This window comes from Patella vulgata, chromosome 3, assembly GCF_932274485.2.
Source record: "Patella vulgata chromosome 3, xgPatVulg1.2, whole genome shotgun sequence".
Taxonomy (NCBI): domain Eukaryota; kingdom Metazoa; phylum Mollusca; class Gastropoda; family Patellidae; genus Patella; species Patella vulgata.
In genome coordinates, this window is record NC_065881.2 from 71,886,421 (window position 1) to 71,898,809 (window position 12,389).

Sequence of the window (12,389 nt, forward strand, 5' to 3'; positions counted from 1 at the left end):
TCTTTGGAGTATAGAAATTAAATACTCTCTGCATATGGTGGTTTGACATGTGCTAATGTTAATTTTCAAATGTCATCCATCACTCCTGTCCAGGTAAAATTCTTCTCTTCTCTTTGACCTGTGCTGGCAAATGAGTCGGAATGTGCAAAATCTTATAATGAGCTACAGACAAAACAAGTGAAAATGTTGATTGTGATCGAAATTGATATTTTGACAAAAAAGAGTCTATAAATATACTATCTATCGACCCAATAAGATCAAAATAGCAATAACATATTTTAAAAAACCTTTATTTGGATGTTTCGTAAGAGTACCGTATTCAGAAATCTTTTTGTTTTTTCGTAAAGATACATTGTCCAGAATATACTTATAGAGTGAATATTTCCAATAAAAGTATGACAAATTTGTTATATATGGGCAAAAATGTCAGGGTATCACTAACTGGCAACCCGACTGTTGCCTGCCAGCTGATTGTGTGCTAGCTTGACTGAGGGAGCGGTTGTTTCTTGATCAAATGGTTAGGCTGTTTTGGGAACATTGAGGGGTGCCAATATACAAAAAACTCTGCAATTAGATGGCCGAAAAATTAGTTGACAGAAAATAATTAAGAATTGACTTGTGCCTCAATATGTATGATAAATGGACAGTCAGTAATGAAAAATGAACTCCACCTCAATAAATTGAGCTGATAGACTTGGTGTCTAACAACAGTTTATTTATAACTTGCAGTATCTCCTGACGAATACAAAGTTTTGAGAGGGATTTGAAGCACATTTTTGATAGATTTTGGCATCTTTGTGAAGCGATGAATCTCTAGTTTATAAATATGACCAAAGTATTACCAAAGATTTAATTTTCAATGAAAACAGACAGGTTTTTAAACCTGTACATTATATTATGTAAACAAACCCCCGCTTGTTGCTATAAAGCCAATGCAACTCGTTTGCTGATTGGTCCAGACACCCCGTGTGGTGCATTGTGGTATCATGTCTGCCTTCAGGCTCAAGCTGATGCTAAAAATTTGATTTGGGCAATAATGTTTTGGGTACAAGTGGCGGAAAAAACTCTTAAAATTATCATCGTATATAGATTGCCGTTTAAGAGTTCATCAAAACCATTAGCTGTAAATCCGGATCGTGTCATTGAGTAATACTAATGAGTTGTCACAGATTAATGATTAGTTGATTGATATTTAACAATGATATAAGGCCATCATCCCCTCATCATTATTTACTCTGAATAAAAATATAAAGAATATAAGATTTCACTATTTCTCATTAGAAGAAAATTTTTCTCAAAATATAAAATTAACCATAAATTGCTACACCCAATAATAATTTCTATCCTAATAGATCTGGATGTTAATAAGAAAATCATGCAGTCATTTTATGACCCCAGCTTGCTGCTCTCTTTCATTTGGTATTTGAAAGTCAGGGGCGCCCAAACATATTTTCTAAGGTGGTGGGGGGGGGGGGGCATCAAAAAATCAGCCCACTCAGCATTAGAAAATCATATTGGCCCACCATGTCAATAAAATGCTGCCCCCTCTTGAAGTGAAATTCGACACACAAAGGAAAATTTGCCCGCATAATCTCAAAATTCGTATTTCTGAAATAAAGTACAAAAAGACAGGCAGTGTTCATCATTTACATGTAATGTAAGATGTTCACTTTCTACTTACCAGTATATACTGGGCAATGTAGCTACGGTATGCAGGAGTTTCCTCATGAGCATGGAATAATTTCACCCAATACTTGACAATACAAACTTTTGGGTTCATTGAATCTGCAAGAGACTCTGGCAAACTGGTCCATTTTCCCCAAAAAATCAGCCCACTCTGTACTAAGCTGAGACCATTAATACCACCAGTGCTACTGGTGGGACATTTTTATCCGCATAACACTGGCAGAACACTAGTAGCCCGTTCAGACGCTTATTTTTAAACCAGTTCATAATCGCTGTTTTTTTTAAGACAGCGTCGTGTTGCGTTCACACGTACTATAAGCCAAACCAGTTTAACTATTCTGACCTCTTCGGTCGGAGGTTAGAGTTAACTACGCATGGGTAGCTTCATATTCTTTATTCGGTTCTCGCACGCTTTCGATAACATTGGTACTGTCTGACCCCGATATTTTCACGGAAATGTAAATTACTGCGTACTGTGTATGCTCAAAGCAAGCTGGAGCTGGGGGTTTTAAGCCAACCCATTCAGACGGCTAAGATGAACCAGTTCAAAATAAAAAGCCTTCTCGAAGACAAGTCGCGAGCTGGGTTTTTTAAACTGGTTTATTTGCCCCACATTTGCTTCAGACACTTAAGTTAAACTGGTTTAGCGATCCCCAGGGTTTTTAAACCAGTTCAACTTAAGCGTCTGAACGGGCTATAGTTCATTGACCAGAGATAAGTTATTTACTGTGAGTGCAGTTATATACAAAAAAATCATGAAATGTGATAAAAACATAAACATTATAAAAATATCATGAAATTTGATAAAAATATAAGAACCATAAAATTCCACTAGAAGCTTTCATGAAAATATAATTTTTGACCAAAATCTGTGTACAGTCCCTGATACAGATCAAATTAGATGTTTAGTTTTCCATAGAGTAGAGGCGTGTACACACACAACTACATAAATTAATGTTTTCCTTGTCTTGTATTTCCTTGTTTGCGATATCATCCTCAGTGGAAGCATTGTTATTCATTGTTATATCTGATCTGATGTTTTGAATCAAGAAATGTGTAGGATTTGAAATGTGGTCACAGGTATTCTATGTGTTTTATGTTTGTTGGGTGCAGTACTATCTATATTGCTGTTTTTTATGAGGAAAACTTTTACATTCATTTGTATTCATTGAAACATGTGCCACCTTTGATTCGTCTAAAAGTGCGACTTGGATACAATATTTTTTCCGGGATGTTGAGCCATAAAAACGTCCCAGAAATAGATTTATTTGAAATTTAACTCGTCTAGAGACTAATGCCCCACAAACAAGATAATAGCCTCTAAGGAGGTGGTATTCATGATCATAGTTTTTCATTAAGCTGTTAAATTTTAACAAATGTCTAGACCAGATACTAGATAATTTTCTAAAGCAGGAAATTACATTTTTTGTCCCAATCCATAGGGGATACAATTGTCTCCCGTGGAATGTTGTTGGATATTTTTTTCTTGTAAATTATTCATATAAAAATAAAGTCTTATGGATTGTTATGATCTCAGGGTTTTTAGTTGGTTTAGAATTTTAATGTATTTATGATTATTTCACTGTGTTTAAATATTCAGTATACAGGTCACAATTCTATGGAATACAATTACTGCTTTTTACTGAGCGACGTTTCGACTAGGCTTCTCTAGTCATTATCAAGCTATGATAAAAAATGAAAATATGACAGGACAATATATACATGTACACCACAATGCTAAGTTAATGATGACAAACCAGGGATGTAACTTAATTACGTGTACCTAATGGTAATCTGATTTAATTGTACGCTAATAAGTAATAATACCAATTAACCTAAAAAATTGACTAATTGATTAATGGGTAAGTTGTTGTGGAGTATACACAATGATTAGTGGGTTTTAATAATACAAACGTTGCAAGAAAATGAAAATTGATGAAATGTTATCAATTTTCATTTTCTTGCAACGTTTGTATTATTAAAACCCACTAATCATTGTGTATACTCCACAACAACTTACCCATTAATCAATTAGTCAATTTTTTAGGTTAATTGGTATTATTACTTATTAGCGTACAATTAAATCAGATTACCATTAGGTACACGTAATTAAGTTACATCCCTGGTTTGTCATCATTAACTTAGCATTGTGGTGTACATGTATATATTGTCCTGTCATATTTTCATTTTTTATCATAGCTTGATAATGACTAGAGAAGCCTAGTCGAAACGTCGCTCAGTAAAAAGCAGTAATTGTATTCCATAGAATTGTGACCTGTATACTCTAGTTCAATTACTAAATGCCATTGAAACAGTTTAAATATTCAGATGTATAATTCAGAGAGATTGCTTATCTAAATCACTTGTATAGACTGTGACTAAAAAAAAAAAACAACTCATGGTGCAAAAATGTATTAACTTTTGTTCTTGCCAAAAGTACTGTACACTCTCATTCCATTTTACTCAAAAACTGGATTCCATTTTTGGGGATTAAAATTTGGAAAGCCAGAGTCTGACTACCAGGCCTGGAAATAACAATTTTACTTGCACCTGACAAAATATCACACTACAGACCTAGTAGCCGACATTTTGCCGGACATCTTTTATAAATATCAAGAAAAATACTGGAAATAGACAGAGAAGCTGTGTCTGACAGAAGCTGAATTTATACCTGACAATGTCTGTGACAGGTGACTTACTTCCAGTCATGCTGACTATACCGAAAGGAATATTCAGATCAGGATCTACAACAATCATACAAGACATAAAAGTTTTATACCTGCTGAGATTTATATAATTAGACTTTGATATTTCCTTAAGATGTAATTATAATTATAGAATACTTTAAAGCAGTGGTTCTCAACGTTTTTTGCCAACGGCACACTTTGAAACACATGAAAACATATCGGCACACCTGGCTTAATATATAAGAAAAATATTTGAATTTTGCAAAATAAAAACATAAGTCAGGCCGGTCATAGATACAAAGAATGACTCAAACTAAATAAAGAAAACACAGCTATGAACTTGTCAGGAGACACCAGTGAATACTCAATTGGGATCACATGGTTTTTCGCATAATCTTAGTGTGTCGTTCAAAATTTCGTGGCACACTCAGGAAGATCTCTTGTGCTGCGGCACACTGGTTGAGATTCACTGCTTTAAAGAGTTGACTGTAAAGATTTTTCCCAGACATATCAATCATAACCCAGGGCCTTATTCACGAAAACTTAAACTAAGTTACAACCGAAATTTTAAGAAATACTGCAACTTCATTGGATATATGCAAATTGATTTTACTGGTCAGCCAATCGAATTGCAGTATTTCTTAAAATTTCAATTGTATCTTAGTTTAAGTTTTTCGTGAATAAGGGCCCAGGTTTGATATAGAATAGGGGGTAAGACGCTAGCTCGCTAGCCTGGAGGTCGGGTGTTCGATCCCTGCATTGGCCGAGAAAGTTCATCCAGATTTTCCGGCGTGGTTCTCCCTTGTCAGTGATGCAGGACGGAGGGGCTGACAAGGAAAGCTGTCTAGTCGTTCGGATGGGACGAAAAACCGAGGTCCCGTGTACACATTGGCGTGCACGTAAAAGATCCCTTGGCAGTTGGAATTCGATATAAGAGTAGGCCGTAGTGCCTCTGTCTGGGCAAAATTTCCCTCATAGCACACTGTATGGGCGTATGCCCGTCTTCATTAGCCCAGGTTAGGAGCAGAACAGTAGGACGTTAAACCCCATTTCATTTCATTTCATTTGATATAGAATATGGTTACTGTTTATAGAATGTTGTGCAGGTCGGTTAAATTATGGAATGTCGATCCCCTTTGTTTCACCTATTTGCTGAACAGGCTTGTGATTTGATTTCTGTCAATTGCTTCATCCTGTTGACATAAAATTTTAACTTTGTTGATTATTTTGGACCTAATTAAAGCAACCAATCATCTATTTTTCACTGCTTAAACATACGCTATGCAAGAGCTAAATCTGCCAATTGCAGGTCTTTCTTTAGGCCTGAAATGTTACATAAACTATTAATTAGACATTTATTAACAAAACAAGACCATAATCTACTCTCGATGGCAACGGTTACTCAAGATTTTAACTAGATTAAAACGGTTTGCCATTTTAAAAAATTTAAAAAGGGAAAGCGAGGCTAAGTCCCGATTATACCAGTGCCCTGGTTACCACTGTGCACACATCTTGTCAAAACTATAAACAATGATAACTTGGCTGAGATTGAAGTAATATGAATGAAATTTTCAATATTTTCTTTTTTTATCATCTATTTTTGAATTATTATAGCAAGAATTACCAACTCTTTATTAAACTCGTAACTAATGTATCTTTAATTAACCCTAAAATGTACTCAAATTGATTATTTAACATTTAATGAGATAATCTTACAGTTTGGATTAAAAAGAGACTCACCCTATCATTTTTCTGCACATGACCCTGAAGCTTTAATCTCTTTAAGATGTACATGTATGTCATAGACTTAGAGCTCATGAAATATGTATAAAAGAAAATACATACAAATCTCATTCCATTACTCATCTGTTGAATGATGCTTAAATTTGTAGTCAAAGTCCTTGAAATAACTATCTGTGCATTAAGTATGCATAAGAAGTGCATTGAAATGTGGTCATATATTGTCATAGCCCCCGTCAGTCCTGCGTCCACAATTACTTGTGGATGCTCTATAGGCTAAAGTAAATATTTATACACAATGTTCACGGTCATGAGACGAAGAAGCCTATTGATTTTCAGAGATTTCTGTTAATGACTGCCAGAGTTATGGCCCTTGATCAACATGAAAAACCTTGTGGTCGCTATAGAGGCTAAAGTTAATATCTGATTGACTTTAAATTTATAAACAGTGTTTAAGGTCACGAGTCGAAGAAGCCTATTGATTTTCAGTGATGTCCGATAATTACTGCCAGAGTTATGGCCCTTGATCACTTTGAAAAATCTTGTGGAGGCTCTAGAGGCTAAAGTGAATATTCGATTGACTTTAAATTTATACACAGAGTGTAAGGTCATGAGATGAAGAAACCTATTGATTTTCAGCGATTTCCGATAATTTCTGCCTGAGTTGTGGCCCTTGATCACTTTGAAAAATCTTGTGGACGCTCTAGAGGCTAAATTTAATATCCTATTGACTCTAAATTAATACACAGTGTTTAAGGTCATGAGAGGAAGAAACCTATTGATTTTTACCGATTTCTAATAATTACTGCTTGAGTTATGACCCTTGACCACTTTGAAAAATCTTGTTGACGCTCTAGAGGATAAAGTTAATATAAATTGTTTAAGTTTATGAGACAAACAAACGAAACAAATTCTAATGATTTCTGATAATTATTGAATGGGTTATTACTGGTAATCAGATTTTCATGTGTTGTAAATGTTCTCATTACTGACAAAGAAAAAATGTGCAACAACCCTTGTTGACGGCACTGACGACTTAGCTACTGCTGGCGTATGTTTCGTTGCCTGGCAACCTATCTTTACCTAAACCAACATGTATTATATGTTCAAAAAACATGGTGAAAATTATGATGTATGCATAGATGGTGTTTTACTTTCATCTTATATTTATTTGATGGAGTAAAACCTGATTTTGTTTTGTGTTTTTGATGACCAAATGTGTAGGTTACATTTGTCTGGGTCAAATCATGATGATGTAGTGGTATTTTTTCGGGCTTACTTGAGACAACATGTTGTTTTCAATACATTAGATTAAGTTTAACTGATTATATGGAGCTAATAATATTTCTTGTGTAAGCCTTGATTCAGTCAAAATATAATTACATTTATCTATGTGCTGGGATTTTCTTATTAGCCGACAAAAATGTAGTCTCACACACAAATCTTATGAACAGAGCACGCACTCTGCACATTTAATATACATGCAAGTTGCATCGATTGTCTGCAGTTTTCATTATTATGCGGTTTTGAAATTACTTTCGAAAAGATAAAGTAGGTAAATACTTTATATATTAAGAATACATGGTTCCACGACAACATTGTGACACACCCACATCTCCCCCAACATTTCTTCTCTCTAGGCATCTATCATTTTCTACATCTTACTATGTGACCATTGCATGGTCTAGGTCGACTGCCTGCCTGCCTGCTTGCTTGCTTGCTTGCTTAGTTCACCTGTTTTCTACTAGTTTAATGTCAACATGATCTTGGCAACTATCCAAAATCTTAAATTATCAAAATGGCTGACACTGGTGTCTGCTTTGGCACAGGGTATTTGGAGGATCTGTTGGGGTGAAGGCAAACCAAGGTTAAATTGTAGTGAAATGTGGATGTCAGGGGAACACAGTGGGTAAATCTATATCAGTTATTATTCGTATTGGAATGAGACGTGATTCAATGTTGACTGTTAATTGTATTTTATCTTGGTGTCTGACTGAAGCTCTTTTTTGTCGGTTCGAAGATTAATATGAGCTATATTGAACACAGTGTCTGGGGCAAGACATAAATTATTGTTATTTGGTTTTGAGGTTCCGTATGGGTGAAACTGTCTGCCGGTTAACTACGGTAATAGACATAGGTATTTTAGGTAGGGTAATTTACTGTACATATTTAGTCTACACATGTATGTTCATTTTGTATGGTGGTGTCAGTTATTGTTATAAGTAAGTAAGTATATTTGAACTGTTACTTTATCTATGTAGTTATGATCCTAATGTCGAAGAATGTTGAACAATGTAATTTATATAGACTTCTATATTTTTTTTAAATGTCTTATCTCTTGACACACATGAACATGATTTGGAGGTTTTCTTTCACAAAGAAATGAACTGAGATTTGTGTATTGAAATTATGTTTTATTTTTGTGTGAAGTATTTAATTTTGAATGTTAGTTTTAAATACAGTCAATATATCTAACATAAAGCATAGAAATTGAGAAAGAGTGCTACTTGGTGTTTGATACCATAAATGATCATCTGAGGCAAAGATCTAGAAATGATTTGCCAAAATTATTTAATTTAATAAAACATGTAGGTCTCTCTTTCCTTTCACCATATACATGTATTTTTTTATAAATAGTTGAATTAAATATAAGAAAAGTAAAAAATATATATATATATATCCCCAAGAGAGGAATTTGAATGAAATATATACTACATATGCCACATGCTAACAACTGTTAATGTGGTGAGGTTAAAATTGTTTTTAACTTGTTGAAGTAATCATACTTAAGTTATGAGTTAGTGTTATATTTAGAGCATGTAGCACTCTATTCATGAACTATAGGAAGGAATACTGACATTGATGTACTCAAGTAATAATATATGTAGTCCTGATAGGTTTTCAACTTTTAAACAAAGAAATGTTAAAATGAAGGGTGGTTTTAATGGGGAAGAGGTCGTCTGGGGGGAAGTGCCAAATTTCCTCAAAATTATTGTGAAGATTGTCAGATGTGCCTACTGAGATAAAGTAGGTGGGCATTTTGGTTTAATGTTTTTAAGTTCAACCAGGTCAAAGTTATGCAGAAAAGGGACATATGTTTTTAGAAAAATAAAAATTGAAATGAAATGGGGTTAAACTTACTACTTTGCTGCATCAACTGGGCTAATGATGCAAAAATAAAAATTGGGAGCTATTGAGTAGTGCTTTAAATTAGAAGAGCTTGATATTTATCACAAGTTATTGTTTTCATTCCTGTCAACACCCATCTCATTTTGTGATAATTTCAATTTTGATTGGCTCATTGTTTGCACCTGAGGTTTTACGGGCCAAATGGTTAGCACAAGCGCTGTATCATAAGGTCTGTTATTGAGTCAACTGGTGTGGTTTCGATTCCCCGGATGTACGTGACAAGGAGTAGGGTCGCCTGTCCAACCTTGTGGGTTTTCTCCTGGTCCTCTGGTTTCCTCCCACTGCTTAAAGACCCCTACGCGCCAGCAAATTATTGAAATAAAATTAAACCATGTGTTAGTCCCAAAATGACCTAGTTTGTGCCGTGTGGACGTGTTAAACCCCATTTCTTTCGCTCTCTGTTTGAAGCTAAATCCCTTCCTTCCAAATTGCCCCCCCCCTCTCTCTCTCTCTCTCTCTCTCTCTCTCTCTCTCTCTAGATCAGATTATTTGGATTTTCTGCCAAACTTGCTGGGTTATTTTCGACTAGAATATCACATTTTAGCTTTGTTATATTTTATACCTAGAAGTAAAACTGTATTGGCGCTGAAAGATGTTTGTATCAGTACATGTATTTTATATAATTGTCCTAGCTTGCAGACAAAAGTATCATAAAGTATCTTGTTTGATAAGTAATTATGAGTTATAGCTTTCAGAACAGAGTGGAATTATTACAGCTCCTTCATTACCATATCAATTTTGAGTGTGGACACACACTGTTTGCCTAATGATCCAGTAATTATAGTCTAGTACTGATTCAACATATTTACATCGTTTAATGGGGGTTGGGTGGTCAAGTTTGCGCTTTAGATCATAAGGTCTGCCATTAAGTCGAGTTGTGTGGTTTTGATCCCTGGTGGGTTTTCTCTGCGTCCTCCTAGTAGTTGAATGTAGTCATTATATTTTTCTTGTAATGGCCATGTAATGTGTAATGGAAGATTTCATAAGCAATTTACATGCCATAAATAATGTAATGGTTTATTACATTTCAGTTACTTATCACAAACGTGTTTGAAGCTATTATTTGTTTGAATATACGCACCACGGTAATACCTGTGGACGAGCTATGAGGGTGGTGGGTGTAGCTCATTACTGATGGGCAGTATTCTGGTGAAGGCGGTCACTGTTCATTAAAAGTCCAATTCGAAATCTGTTTCAATATTCCTTTATATAAAGTTATATATGTATTATATACAAGTTCATATCAAAGGGCTAATAAATGTCTTAACCCTATCTCTTATCTCTCATCTCATCTGATCTCATGTGATCCCCTTATCTGTGTAGGAGTCTTTTAAAGAAACTAATTTGCATACAGACCAAAGGACAATCATTTCAACAAATCAGATTAAAGATACAATTAGGGATAAAAATGAAAGAAGTTAAATTAATATATAAATTTCATTGGTTAAAGTTTTATATTTAAATATAATTAATAGAATCAGTTAATAAGCTTTAAGCCATATATAAAGTAAAAGCATTGTCACTTGATTGGCACTGATCTGAAGGTAATGTTAATTCTATAACCCTTGCTTGAGGTGTCTCTTAATAGCCTATTGGCACCCAAAGATTATAACAGTACAGTCAAGACCATTCTTGCTTAAGGCAATAGCTTTAAGAGCTATAAATCAAAATATTATCATATTAAATAAATGATAGACTGATAATATTAAACTGAGTCATATTGTCTGTATATATGAATTAGAATTAAGAAATAAATTATGCATTCTTTAAATAAAATTTGAAAGAGAAATTAAAATTAGTATCACTATTCCGTGATATACTTTTAAATTACATTTTATGGCACATATCTATATATTTCCAACAATGACAAGCCTGAAATTAGGAGGCCCTTCACTATATACTGCTAAAGACCAATACGGCAAGCAAATTGGTGAACTAAAATTATATCGAAATGACCTAGTTGTGTCAAATGGATGTTAAATCAAATCTCTATCTCTTGAACACTGTATACTTCAGATAAATAGTTAAAAGTTCTCAAAATATTTATGAAAATATCCAAAACGGAGTGTCTGGAGCCTTTTGTTACATAAATAAAGAAACCTATTTTTACGTATTGATTTGTCTAGAAATATATAAACAATAATCATGGCTCGTTTACGGAAATTACCGTCTGTCTGCATTTTCACAAAATATGTTTATAATTATCTCACATAACATTGAAATGTTTCAGTATATTCTGGTAGTCAATTTGTCAAATAGATGTTTTAAGCCTGATGCTTATATTTTCTCATTATTTTTTTATGGGTATGTTCTTGCTGTATGGATATCAATTTACATAAACTTTAGTATTGTTAGTTTGAACATTTATGTCCAATAAAAGTCATGACCAAACCAATTTAATTATATTTATAATACAGTGTAATGTTTGGTTTATCATTGTTAAAAGCTTGAATAATTATTATTTTGGGTTTACTGTAACTATTTCTGCCATTTGTTTTAGGCATCATTCTTATTTATGCAGAACAATTTTACGAAACGTTTATGTTTGAACAATTTGAGATATCATTATTTTACCACTGCTTATCATTTCTATTAATAAGTGCAGGAGGACTGCACCACACACAAACAAAACCCATAGACCATCAAAAATGCTATGTTGACAGTTGATAATTCCATTGATACTGAAGAAAATGTATTTAATTTTTATGTAATTATTTCATTTGAGTAGATTTTGGGTCTGATCAGATGAGATCAAATAGTAAGAACACTGGTCTGTATTTGCTTGAATTTCTTTTATATTTCAAGACTATCAATCATGACTAACAAATTTTATCAAATTTCATTTTCAGGATCATTTGATTTTGTGAAGATTATTGTGATAGTGGTTTGTACCGCCATATTTATTGCATTAGGCGTAGTTTTTTGCCTAGTGATGAGAACTCAGTGCAAGATGGTATCTAGGGCCTGGCAACGACACAGCTCAAGAGAAGATCAGCTTCGCCCCCAGTCTCAGAGTTCAGAGGTAAAGTACATACATTCAGTATTCTAAGATTACTTATAGTAGAAAATTATGACATGCATGAAAAT

The 12,389-nt window shown here is 34.0% G+C and overlaps 1 protein-coding gene across 3 annotated transcripts in view; it reads left to right on the forward strand.

The window, feature by feature from the left end:
* Positions 1 to 12,389, forward strand: part of LOC126814738 (uncharacterized) — a 107,066-nt gene that overhangs the window by 85,071 nt on the left and 9,606 nt on the right. For all 3 annotated transcript variants that reach the window (XM_050540111.2, XM_050540110.1, XM_050540113.2), the window contains one exon: positions 12,152 to 12,324. In XM_050540111.2, the coding sequence (XP_050396068.1) occupies positions 12,152 to 12,324 (173 nt within the window). The remainder of the gene's footprint in view (positions 1 to 12,151; positions 12,325 to 12,389) is intronic.